Source organism: Egretta garzetta, unplaced genomic scaffold (genome assembly GCF_000687185.1).
Source record: "Egretta garzetta isolate BGI_Z169 unplaced genomic scaffold, ASM68718v1 scaffold190, whole genome shotgun sequence".
NCBI lineage: Eukaryota > Metazoa > Chordata > Aves > Pelecaniformes > Ardeidae > Egretta > Egretta garzetta.
This window is the reverse complement of record NW_009258272.1, coordinates 611,958-625,773: the sequence shown is the minus strand read 5'-3', so window position 1 is coordinate 625,773 and position 13,816 is coordinate 611,958. Positions and strand designations below refer to the sequence as shown.

The window sequence follows — 13,816 nt, the reverse complement described above, 5'->3', positions numbered from 1 at the left end:
CGGGAGGAGGCGGGGGGGGACGGACACAACAGCAGAGAGGAGAAGAGGGGGGAGTGCATGTATGGAGTGGGGGAACAATCTCAGTATTGATCAATGTATTTCTTTTTAAACTAGAATTGGGCACAAGACATTGACAGGTACAGAATAAGCAGCTATCTAATGACTGTCAATAAGGTCAAATCTTCCCCAGGACAGGAGAGAATACCTTTGTACTTCGATGCATAAAGAATATGAAGCACTCCCTGATGCACCTGAAAGTACCTAAAATTCTGTGCCCACCTCCTCCCCGCCCCTGTACACACACAGAGGACTCAAATGCACTGTCGTTGCATGCAACACACAAATACTTTCACACAAGCAAATAAGGCCATACTCTTCTCATGTAGTCACCTGTTCTTACAAGTCCAAAATTTCTAGTACATGGTTTACCTGAATAAGGACAGAAGGTCCCATCTGTATTGTACATTCACACAAATTCCCAAAGGAAACAGCAGATATATCCATCCACACAGCTGTGCAAACACTCCAGCACACAGTGGCACAGCCACAGGCACTGCAGCAGAAACAGTCACCCTTGCAGAGCCAAGAGCACAGAGGTCCCCTCCAGCAGGCAGTAAGCTTTACTAATAGGAACCACTGAACACAGCGCCCACTGCATCTTGCCTACAAGGTCCTCATCACCAGCAGCTCTAGCCCAGCTCCCTCTCTTCCAGCAAGGAGGGAAAACCCTGCAGGGAAGTGGGCACTGTGCATTTCGTAAGGGATTCAGGCAGAAGGACCAAATAGAGTTCTTTTATCATGTCCACTATGGTGCTTGCTGAGCAGTTAAGACAGTGTGCTGTGCTGCTGCTCCAGCCCTAAGGACACCGTGGCCTCCCTGAGTAAGGGAATCTCACTCTATATTGCCAGCAGCCAGAGCAGTCTCCTCCCCACCTCTCCCTCCCACGACTGGCCTGCAGCATAATCCCACAGGGTTCAGGAGGTACAGGCACCTCAGAAGGGTCTCCAGGCCTTGGGAGGCCAGCTTTCTGTGGGGCCGCCCTCCATGGGGCCAGTGTTTGACTCGTTGAAAGGGGACAGGAAGAAAAACAGAGAGCCCAGGAGCACACACACATGCTCTTGGCAGCAAGGCAGGGTGGGGAGCCAACTTTCCACCCCCGCCTGGCCTGTTCTTTCCTTCCCCTCCCATTCCCCAACACACTCCTTCAGGCCCCTCCAGAGCATCAGCAGCCATATATCCCTGCTAACATGTAATGCTGGGCCCTTTAAGACATTTTAAGTTTCAGTTCCTTTCTTCGGAGGCAGAGGAAAAACAAGCCAGCATTGCTGAAAGAGCGGTATTTCACTAATGGGGTCCAGATGTCTTCATTCTGCAGACTCTGGGTCCTGGCTTGCAAGACAGAGCTGGGAGAAGCTGTGCACCCACTCCCCCCAGCTCCAGAGGTGCTAGCCTAGTCTTCATCCTGACCCCACTGCACATCTTCTCACCCTGCTCCTTCCCCCATCATCACCTGCAGCTCCACTGCCAGAGTTTCAATCTGCACAAGACAGATTCAGCTCCCTGCTCGTTCCCTCTGGATGGCTGTAGAGCACAGGGGAACTGGGACAAGAGAGCCCACAGAAGTACAGGGTGGGGCAGGCAAAGCCTCCCTGTTCCTCCTGGAGCTTAAGGGAAGAAAGATCATAGTGTACAGCTTTTAAAAACAGATTAGAACATTTCAGGAGCTGTAGAGGGCACGAGTCCTCCTGAACTGGTAAAAAAGGAGAGCTCTGGGACAGACATGCAAAGATAACCATTTGACAGAAGACCATGCACTGCAGACAGCCCTTTGGGATGGAGCCAGCTCCATGCAGGACTGAGGTTTGGGATGAGAATCCCCATGCTCAAGGCTCTCTAAGCTGCTCCTTAAATGCACCAGTTTTTAGCCTGACTCAACTACAGGGTCCAGGTAGAAGTTGCTGCCATTCTCCCTCACAACAGCCAGTAACCAAGGAGTTGAACCTGGGGAGGAAGCAAATAAAAATACACTTCCCTTTTCCCCCTGCTCCCACTCAAAGACAAAGGCTCCTTTCTCAGAGGCTGCTCAGACCTCACCAGCACTGGATCTCCTGTGTTTAAGGGACCAAGACTGGCAGGGAACTGCTTTCACTAGGCAGCTCTATCTCTTGATATGCAGAAGAGAAACAGTGCAGACCTCCAGTTGCTGTTGACCCCCATGGCAGCCCTCCCTCAGGAGGGAAGGGAGGTCCAATCCCCATCCCAGGCAACTGGAACCTATCAACAGTTTACACATCCCCACTGCAGCCCTCCCTCCCACTCCCTGGGGAAGAACTAGGAGTTCTGATCATCTCTCCAATACAGATGTAGCAGCTGGCTTTGATTAAACTATGTTTATAACCACTCGACCTGCATATGCAACCTAGAGGAAAGTGAAGCCTCCCCAAGCAACTCCGAATACAAAGGTCAGGGGTCTTATAGCAGAGACACAGTGATTTAGCAAAAGACATTTCAATGCCTGGTTCTTTAATTAGGAAATTGCTGCCTGCTCATCCATAGCAGCACTGCAGCAGTCTCCATGCAGAAAGTGATATTTAGAGGCTGATTCATCACAGTATTTGTCATCATTTCCACCTGTGGAGAATGAAACAGGCCCACTGATACAAACTAGACAAGAATCCAGACCTAGCTGTAGCTCCCAGGCACAGTACTGTGTGCCTCAGAACACCTGAGGGACACAAACCACAGTAAGGGGGCAGAGCAGTTTCTTAATTTGCCATCAGAAATGCCAACCAACCTCAAACGCATGACTACATCATACCAGGCATTTTTCACCCCCCAGCACACTGAGTAGGGCTAACACTTTCAATCATGTCCTTACCAAAACCATCCAGCTATTCTTTCTCTTATCAAATTAATCAGAAACAACAATTATCTACCTTTGTCTTGCACAGGAAGTAACACACTGTTGACAACGATAATTTCAGCTGGGACAATTCTGTCTGCTCATATCGTTTCCCACTGAAGCTGAAAGACACCACAGCACAATGCCAGAACTCCTAATCAAGATTGTCAAGCAGCTCTACAGAGTAGGTCCATGTTCCTATCAGTGATATTCCACACAACACTAATTTTGATCAGCAGTACTCTAACTGTTCATAATTCAAACAACTTTACAAATAATGTTAACTGGCATGATCAATATAAAAACATTAAAGAAGACATTCCTGATTTGAAGATTTAACAACTGAATCCTGGAGAGGTTAAGTAATTTATCCAAAGTCAGAAGGAGCCAGCATCTGAGCTGCAGCTTCAGCTCCACAGCTCCTATTATGCTCAGAAAGGAGATGGCTTTTTCTTGTGACCAGGAGAGATGCATGAAAACACCTCTGCCATACTCCTTCAGAAACTCACCATGGCTGCCCCACAAATACCAAAAAGTCCAACTCTTGGAACTAACCCATCACACCCTTGATCACAACTGCCACAGCAAGACAAAGATCAAATTCATCCCAAGTGTCTGTCAACTTTCTGCTGAGCCAGGGCTTCAAGCACAGATGTTGCTGCTTGTGCGTCAAAAAAGCCACATTCACATTGATTCAGAAACACTCAGCAGCGCTGAGACCACAGGGAACCCAGCCCAAGGATGCTTTCAGCTTGTGTCATGAGCAGCAGACAGTACTAGAAGATGCATCTCTAACACCCAGTGAACTGAAGGCCTAATCCTCATCAGATGCCTGAGACTCAAGTCACAGAATTGAGCTACTCACCTCATCATCCTTGTACCAGGAGAGGTTCTCTGCTGTCAGGACAAACCAATACTCCTTGGAGCCACCCTTCATGATCCCAATGTTGTTGATGGTGAGCCAGCCCTTTCGGATGACCTAAGGGGGTGGAAGCAGTGAGTGTTAACATGGACCCTAAAAGCCTGGCCTTAGGCAACAAGAGGAAAGATCAGAGGGTATCCCTACACACAGAGTAGTATGGAAAGACAAGGAACACCGTGCTCTCTGCTGCTGCCAGAAGAGCCCCCCACTCAACTGGCCAGTGAAGGTCTCTGCCTCAAAAGGGCCAGGAATAATATAAAAAGGACGCAGGAAGGAACCTGGCAGTGCTGTGCATTATACCCTCTGCCAAGGGGAAAGAGACACAGGAAGAACTGCATCAAGAGTGCCTTGGACACTGGCACGACCTACAAGCACCAGATCACAGAAACACACCCAGAAAAGGCCATGCCTAGAGAAAACCAGGACACCAGCACACCTTTTGGCACACTGCACTTGTGGAGTGCTTCACCCAACTCAGAAGTGGGGGGAACCAGTTCAAGAAGAGACAGGCAAGCAACCCAGAAAGAATTGTGTTTAGTAGAAAGGAGACAGTAAGTGTAACAGAACAAAACGGTGCATCTGGAATTAGTACCCTGGACTTCAGCATACCCAAGTGTTTGAGTAGTCATACTAATTCAGGGCAAAACAAGTTCCTTTAAGTTTAGTTTGTAAATACAACAGGCTATTACTCTCTACAGAACTCCAATTCACCAAGTGCTGGTTTAGAGCCTCACACATGCAGTAATCAAATGCAAGTATGTGTCAGCTTAAATGCATTAGCTTTTATATGTATTACTGCACTGTTAACACCCAAAAACATCTGCATGCATCGTGTACCTTGTTGTATGGATGTGCTTGCTGAAAACAACCTGGCATTGACAAACCATGTGACCACACTGCATATTAGCAAGCTCACTGCGTGAGCAGCCTACTAGAGAGGCACACAATCCTTTTAATTATCAATTTACCCTATAAAGGTAAACTTAGGAGTACTGGATCTTCATCTCATGCCTACTGTTAAGCTCAAGATAGTCCTATTCTCTCTGTGGACGGGAGGGGGCAGTGAAACAGAACCACATATCCTTGGATTACTGCTTTTTTATCTCCACCCACTCAAGATGTACCAGCAGTTTGAATTTTTCCTCAATGTACTACCTTTTCACCTCATTTCTGCTTCACCTGCTAGTGCCAGCTGCCCTCCTCTCCCCATTCAGCAGCAGAGGGAATAATTTGAATTATGCACTGTTCTTGCCTTCCCAGATGCAACATTAATGTTCATTAGCACACCCTGCTGAGTGGCCTTCTACTCACCAGGATCTCATCCTGCAAAGGGGAACCATAGCAACAGCAGCAGAGCAGAGAGCAGGAGAGGAGCAAAGAGAGGAGAGATTGTTACTAGGAAAGCTGGAGCAGGAGAAGAGAGGCTCAAAAATAAAATAAAATAAATTGGAAGCTGGTACCAGATCTTTTACCCCAGGCGTTAACAAAAGCAACCCCCATCCCAAAATAAAATCTGCTAACAGCAAAGCCAGAGTGCTTTACAGGTAGGCCTGGAGTTTGCCTTTTATGCTTTTAACATTCAGCTCTTCTGTAAGGTATACTGCAGAGGATAGGGTTCCCTACAGCTGCTCTGAGATCACATTAAATGGATGGTTGGCCAGCCCAACCTGCTGACCTACCTGCCTGCCAACAGTACTGAAACAGTCCGCATGGTTATGTGCAGGGAAAGGTGGTCAAACATGTTGTAAAGAGGATGGATGTCAGGAGTGAACATCTTTAAACAAAAGCATTTGCTTTCATTCTCTATGAAGCTGCTTGTAAGGCTTTGTTTCTACAAGATCTTCTAGATAGCCTTGCCATATCTCCAGCAAATCCGGGAGAAGGTGGCATTAGCCCCTTTTTAATTGTACATACACTCCTTACAGTTTCTGAAGGAATAAGGAAACTCCTCCCCTCCGCTGCTGTCTTCTCCCATGGATGTGTTCTAATACATACCCAGTGCAACCGTGGCTATAGTCACCATTTGTCTCCCTGTACAGGGGTTTAAGTAATACCAGTGAAGTTTTCCAGAAGAGAGTCCATGAACTCTCTTGAAATCCCCTTCCAGAAAGTAGTTACCACTGATGGGAAACATGACTAGAAAAGACAATTCTGTACTGTAACAGTTCAGACCTAGTGTTCTGTACCCTCACCTCAGCAGAAAAGTTAGCACAGCTAGTGATGGGGTTGAAGAAACTGGGATTTACACACCATTAATAGGGATTTCTACCCGAAAAGCAATACCAGATCTTGATTATCAAGCAATCCTTTTCCTTCTACAACACTTTCCCTCCATTGCTGCTACATGCTTAGTTCTTCCCGACTGCAGTAAGCCTAAAACACCATCCTCCAGGTATAAACAGGGTTTGATGAGTTAAAAAAACAAAACACCAAAATAAACTTAGAGAACCGCTGCATCCAGCCCAGCACTTGTCCACCTGGTAGTTTCCAGGTAGCAAACATGTCCTTCTTGCAGCAGTGAAGGGGATGGAACTTGGCCTACCTGGTTGCCAGCTGCCTTCTTCTTGCTCATCTGGCTGCTCCTCTGCTGAGCACTGCAAACAACAGCAGAGACATTCAAAACCTCTCAGGCTCTTCTTCATTACCTAAATCCTGTTGCCATCAGATGGTTGCTACAGTGAGTTCATGCCCCTCACCACTGGCTTCCAAGCCTTGATAGCACAATCTATTTCCATCTGTTCTCTCAGCCTGGTCTACGCATCTTCTTACTCCCACCTGAACCACACTTGGGTCACTAACCTCCATCACCTCTGCTTCCCCCCCACACACAACCCTACTGTAACTCACCCTTCTACACATCCCTATTCTTCTCCCCAGCCTTGCAATATAGAGCCACTGAAAAACAAGGTATACTGGGAGCTGAACCATACTTTGGGACCACAGCATCTGCATCAGGGCCTTTGCAACCCATTTACCAGAGTAGCTATAAGACAGAGCCACAGGAAACACACGCAGAGAAGAGGAAGCAATAAGATGTGGGTGCTTACTTGGCAAAGCCAATGAAGTCCTCATGGTTTGTGTTCATGTAAGCCAGCTCGATGTCTATTAGAAGCATGACCTGCCAAACAGAGGTACAGACAGAGCAAGACAGATGTTAGTGATTGACACTGCAAACAGAGCCCTGTACATTGTTCACCTGATCAGCCCTCTGCAGCCAGACACCCCTTGGCTCAGGCCACTCTAGCCTAGACTGTCCCTTCAAAGGTGTCCCCCCACCCAATCTCCCCTCTTACACACCCTCCCAATTCCTTACCTGATCTTTGGTCCTGCCTTCTCTCTCGCGGATGTGAGTAGTAACAATCCTCTCCATCTCCTCACGTAGATGAGGGTACTGGCTGAGCTGCAAGAGAGAGAAAACACGTGCACATGGGAAAGGGAGGTATAAAGGGGGGAGGAGCCCCCCACATATGCATGCACACATACACCCTGCAATCAGATATTTTCAAGGGAAGTTCTAGAAAGCTGGACTTGCAGACAGATTTTTCCAAGTTCCTGAAGGTCTGCTGGGCGCAAAGTTCATTCCCTCTTGCTCTGGGCTTTGGTGAAAAGCCCTTTTCACTCTTGCAGCAACCTTTCACCAGAGACCTGCTCCAAACCCACCACATTCTTGCTGGGATGAGGCTCTTGACAAATGCCAGATGTAAACACACTACTTATTGCTTGTTGGGTTCTTCCCATTAAAGCGAACAATTTTTCTAGATGTTCAGCAGCTCATTGTAGTAGGCTAAGTAGGTGGATGGCCTGTTGCTCTAATCTGCTAAATCCTATGGGAAGTCTCCCTGGGAAGTGAAGTGGATTTCAATCACCATTTGCTGAGGCACTAAGTGAAAGCACCTGGCCCTCTTCAACATCTGCAAGCAGAGACAGAGGATCTGACCAACTCAAGGGGACATGCCTTCAAGAAACACTGTGTTCTAAGCACCCAGCTGCTTCTACCTGCTCTCTCTCCTGTGACAGGATTACATAGTTGAGGTATTCACATCACACCTACACCACGCTTTTTGCCATGTTTCCGAGGAGGAAATCCTTTCCTGCCTAGACAGAGAAGTAGGACTTCATTAGTTGCAGTTCAAAAGAACAACACCTACAGAGATCATACATGAGAAACCCTCCCAAAATGAGCACCCTTAAAGCCCACTAGGTTCTACACAGCACCTACCTACTTGCCTTGATTCATAAGCTTCTCGTGATTTCAGTAGCAGTAACTGTATGTTTCTTAGGCCAGGCCCAGCACAATCAAATGAAATTAATCCTCCAGACACAGGATCTGGCCCTTTCTTCCCCACTTTGCCTATCCCCTATGAAATCATTATCCCCCCCCCCTTTTTTTTTTTATAATATTACCTCCCATTTGACTATGTCAAACAGCATTTCCCAATATCAGTCTTCTGTATCCCCTCAAGGGGTGTATAAAAAGAGAAATCTCATTTGCCTGTGATCTGTACTGCATTTTTTTTTGTTCCTCCAATGTACGCAAGAGCTCCTTCTTAAACTGGTTTGGTGTTTTGTTTTGTATGCATAAGCAATTATAATATGCTACAAGGAACTGGCTCAAAGTATGCAGCATCACTACTGGAAACCAGATCCTATTCTAATCAGCAACAGTATTCCCAACATCTGACTACAAATAGCCTCAAACCCTTTCAGCACCCTTGCAGTCAAGCAAGTTACATTAGCCTGGAACTGAAATTGAGGACTAGCTTTGACACTGCCTATTTTCAAGTGTGTGGTTTGTTTTGAATGCCAATAACCCTACAGAGGCAGGAAAACAACCAGCCAAGTAGAATTAGTGATCCCTACCACCACCACATCTTGAAAGCACAAACTGGTATTCTCCGTGATCTTTATGGTTCGGGCAGCTGGTTGCTTCAGAGACACACAGGCAAAGCTTCCTGTTTCCTTTGGGGGGTTGGCAAAGGATAGATGGGCAAGTTATGTCAAACAGAAAAACAGGAAGTTGGAAAACCTCTAAGCAAGTCTCAGCTTCTTTGCTTCAAATTAAAAAAAACTAAAACAGTCAAAGAAAACACATCAAACCTCCCCACCCCTCTCCCAACCCCACAAAGTGCAAAACAAGTTGTGGTTTATTTAGAACCCAGGTCATCCAGCAACATTCATGTGCAAAAATAAACTGACAGCATCAATCCCCATGCATGAGCTTCCAACCCCAAGCATGCACAAGAGAAGCAAGGGTGGACAAGGAAAGAGGATACGGACAAGCCACAGGATATCACACCACCAGGAAGCATGCAATAGGGCATAGAGGGGCAAGGAGTTATCACCAGCAGTACAAACAGCACCCAGAAATGCCATGACTCTGAAAGACAGGAGAGCAGGCGACCCTCTAAGGGGTTAAGTCTGTCAGCCTGTGACCTTGTCCCAGCTCAAGTGGGTTTTCAATCCTGTTTTAGCTGCATTCGCCTGTGCAATCAAAATACAAGCTCAGAGCCCTCTTTGAGAGCAAATTTGTCCCAATGTTCCTCAGCTCCCCTCTTTGCAGATTCCAGGAGTCCTTGCCAGCACTCCAACTTTTAGCTGAAGGGTTGCTGACTTGCAAGACCTTCCCACACTTGTGACATGCTGCAGTGCAGTCTGGCACAGAAGGTTCCTGCTTTTGGAAAAACACTAGCTAGAACACTATCCTCCTAAATGTAAGAGCTTGAATGCTTACACCAGCTTTACATTGCTTTTGGAGCTACTCTCCATTTAATCAACTGGAAGAAGCTCAGAATCAGGCCAGTCAGAACAGCCTTTAACAGATACCTTCTCTTCAGCCCTCAACTTTGTCTAATAGTCAAGAGATAGTCAACTGCAAATCTCTCTTCATACAGGAAAGCTGTACTTCTGTAGCACACAAACAGATGGGTTTGCCTCCTTCTCTGTTCTTTATTAATAGTCTCATTCCATCCATGCAGCTTTATCAACTACACATAGAAAGATTTCTTCACCATCCAGGGTGAAATGAAATAACTGTGACAGCACACAAACAATAACACACAATAGTTCAGGACAGCAACCAACCAAGGCTACAGGACTGTTAAGCTAATTCAAGAGGTGTTAGCCCAAGCAGCCTTCCTTTCAAGAAGCCTTGCAGGACTTCTAGTGAGTTTAAAGGTTTGCTTTTGTCATCTGAAAGGCAGCATCAGTCCACAACACAGCGGGCTGGATAATACCTTACAATTAGCATCAGTCCTAAAGTAGCCTTTTCCAGATGCCTCCCCTAATAGCACATGCTCTTGTCCACGTCAAGCAGTTAGGGCTATAACATGCAAGATAAATATTGCAAACCAACTAATGCCCCTGTGCAGCTAATACTCTTTGCCTTATGCCATCAGAAGCCATCTCAAGCTGGCTGCTATCCTAAAGTGGTCTACAGCAGTTACCTTCTACTCTTTCAGAGGGAGATACAGGTAAAATTAAGGTTCTCGCTACATGTAGGCATTTGACTTTAAGCATCACTAAAACCTTCCTTTTATTTTCCAGTACTGTATCTTCATTCAGACAGTTCTTTCTCATCTAGTATCTGCCTCCCTGGCCTTTCCAGCTTTTATTACAGCCATTAGTCTCCTACAGTGTCGCTGCTGTTATCATCTTCCTTAAAGGATATATCTTGGTTTTATCACATTGGAACATCCTCACGGGGTCCTCCACCATGTCACAGATTAAAATCCAGAGAGCAAGTGAGCATCCAGCCACTCTAATGACATGGTCCAATAGAGAAACTGGAACTCAACACCCTTAAGAGTTTTCATGATCCTTCTCCCTCCCCACCCAGAACAGACATCTCCAGCCAGATACAGAAAACAGCGTAAGCAATCAAACCCACCAAAATAAAAAAAAAAACCACATGAGAAACAGGCTGGAAAGGAGTTACTCTGCCTTGCCACAGCAATCTGGCAACAGCAGGACTCTGCAAAAAATAGACTGGGCAGAGCTTGGAGCATGTCAAAGATGTCTCCCTAGCAGAGGAATAGAGCTCACCTGTGCCTAAGTACAACTAGACCTCATTAGCTCAGCTCTCACCTTCACTCTAACTCCTATCAATTCTTATCTTCCCTTCCTCCCTAATTTAGGGGTATACATTGATGAGTCTGGCTGTAGCCCTGGAAGAAGGGAATGGTAATTTTCAAGTTCTAAAACAACTCATGTAACAGCCCTTTCCAACTCAGTTTCCAGAACATACTTCTGTTGTGCAACAGATATGTTTCTGGCCCCTCACTAGTAAGTTTAACACTCATTGCCACATGTGCCTTTTTTTTTTTTAAGGAGGCATGCGATGCCCCCTCCTGGAGGAAGCCAGCCTGGGAAACAAACCCATTCCTGCCCCAGCCTCTAAGCAGTATTTGACACCATCCAGGTCACCCAAGGCAGCTTCCCTCTCCACCTGCTGCTGCTCTCTACCAGCCTAAGGCTTCACCTCCTGTAGTTCACAGCATACAAGGAGAAGTATCCACACTACCTCCCACTGAGCATAGTCCATGGAGTGAGAGGATCAGCAGGAGAATGATGTGGAGGGTGTAATGCCTGGAAAAGCTTTTCCCCAAGCCTTTTGGGATAGTAATCTTCTGTTGACTCTGAATCTCTCTTGAAGAGCATCTTGCACCTCAAACTTTTAATCAACTGTTTTGTATATACTACTGCTCAACATCACTCTGCAGATGAGATGAAACCTGTAGGCCACTCATGCTGCAGGGATGCGAGGTCTTTTTCTGGCTTTTAATCTTTTTTCTAGGTTATCTGGATTTTTTTTAAAGGGCATCCCAGAAAAAAAAGTAAGAAGTTCCAAATACACAGGTAGTGGCACAGCAAATGGGGCTTACAAAGTGTTTGATCCACACTGAGATGAATGCTACATGGCATTCTGGTGAGCCAGACAGAGGAAGAGAGTATACTACAGTAATCCACTAGAACCCAGCTCACTTCTCAGCTAGAAAGCCCATCAGCTGACATCCACTTCTCTTGGCCTGCTTTTAAACTGCTCTTACAGCTGCGGGTTGCTGCTCTCCCTTATATGCATCTTTATATCCATTTTCTCTTACTCTGTTTGCTGGGGTTCTTGGGGTTTGTGTGGAGAAAAAGCATGGAAGTGTGTGGGAAGGAGGTGGGCATTGACCTTTCTTTGCAATTTTTTTTTTTTGTTTCTTTACCTTTTCGCTACACTTTCTGATGGTGGATGTGAGCTCACTCACTACCATATCCACACACTTCAGACTCGGCTCCTTCAACTTCTGCACCTGCTTTTTCACTATGGCTTCAAAAGCGAGGTCAGGCGTGAAGAGACCCGTTCTGCATGGCAGGGGCAGGGTGGGAGGAAGCAACGAGGAAGAAGAAAGCAAAGCAGAGAAAGAGCAGGAAGGAGGAGGAAAGAGAAGGAAGGAAAAGGGAAAAGAGAGAAAACACAAGGCAAAATGAGAAGTGAGATTTTGGTTCATTCCATTACTTTATTGAACCAGGTGAGCATTGTTATGGGGCCTGTGCACTGCCAAGTATCAGGAGAGTCTACAGGCAAATGGAAGTGGCAGAGGGGAATGAGGTAGGAGCAGCTGGGCCAGTGAAATGGTGAGCTGTCAAGAGCAAGATGAATGGATGCAACCCCCCAGGGATCAAGTGATCTCTTCCTGTAGGAAAGCTTCTTTGGATTTTAAGACAAAGCTGCTTGCCACAGTGAGCCACCGCCTCTCTTCCTAAAGGCTCGCCATGTCTCATTTCTCTTTGCCTCAGGCATTCCTCTCTCCTTCCCACCACCATTACCTCCCCTTCTTGTTTTCCTTATTCCAGCTGCAGGAAGCCTAAACAGGAGCCAAGCTAAGACCTGAAAAGGTCTGTCACTTGTATTCTGGTTTGGCAGAACTGAACCGAATTGATGTCTCTCAATTTCAGGGATTCAGACAAACTGTTCTACTTACAGAGCATATTTAATCATATTTCATATCTTTCACCTTCCCCACAACATTAACTTCCTCAGTAAGAACAGATGTACCCAGTATTTAGGAAAATGCAAACATGCCACATAGCTATATAAAGCATCCGTTCCGCCCCAGCTAATCTATAGCATCAGACCCAATACAGGCCTGTTGAGGTTTATAAAGAAGTATTAGTTTCCATCGATACTACTCAAGTAGCCTACATTCTCAGTGGCTCCACTGTGAAAGAGCAGGAAATCCGCAGAAACTACAGTTACTAAAATATGGCCAAGATTAATCCAATTCAAGACTACTGCACCCAAAGAAGTTTTTCAGCACATCTTTAACATGTTAGAGCTTCTACCAGGATGCTCTGTATTACACAGAGTTAGCTGGGTTTGCATGTGGCATTACTGCTTTGCAAGTGCTTTCAAGGGGACAATGTCCCCTTGACATGGGAAGGAGATACTGCCTTTCTAAAAGTACAGCAAATAGTCAATCTGGGGTGCATACAGCTGACAACCAATCCAGGGCTAGCTATACATAACCACACTTCATCTAAATCGGGTATTTCTCCCTTTGCCTCATCTTTCACATCTCTGGATAACACCTGCAAGACCCCAAGCAATACTAGCACTAAAACACTCTCCACCACATATTATAGGACTTACAACTAGTTTGCCTCTTAAGCAGCAAAGAGTTGAAATATGTTACAGAATTCAGCTTCACCCAAGGATCTCCCTCAAGGCGCTAAAAAGCACCTTCTGAGCAAAGCAAGGGCATTTCCAGAGTCAAGTTCACATCCTCTGACTCAGCAGCAGTTTCCTACTAATCCAGTTGCCCTGATAAGCTCAACATACACAGTTTCCCCTGTGGGAGAAACTTGGGGGGGCCTGCACAAAAAAATATTTTAAAAGCCAGTCCCTTCCAATACCTGAGTATCATCTGAATGACAACTTTTTTTTTCTTCAGATATAAAATTGTAACCATGACTACTAGAGCACACACAGAGCAACTAGCACTGAAAT

At 46.0% G+C, this 13,816-nt stretch overlaps 1 protein-coding gene across 1 annotated transcript in view; it reads right to left on the bottom strand.

The window, feature by feature from the left end:
• The window catches only part of DNM1 (dynamin 1), a 44,050-nt gene that overhangs the window by 20,438 nt on the left and 9,796 nt on the right, over positions 1–13,816 (bottom strand). The window contains 5 exon segments of the mRNA XM_035889916.1: positions 3,769–3,882; positions 5,137–5,148; positions 6,368–6,419; positions 6,873–6,943; positions 7,139–7,225. Coding sequence (XP_035745809.1) covers positions 3,769–3,882; positions 5,137–5,148; positions 6,368–6,419; positions 6,873–6,943; positions 7,139–7,225 — 336 coding nt within the window.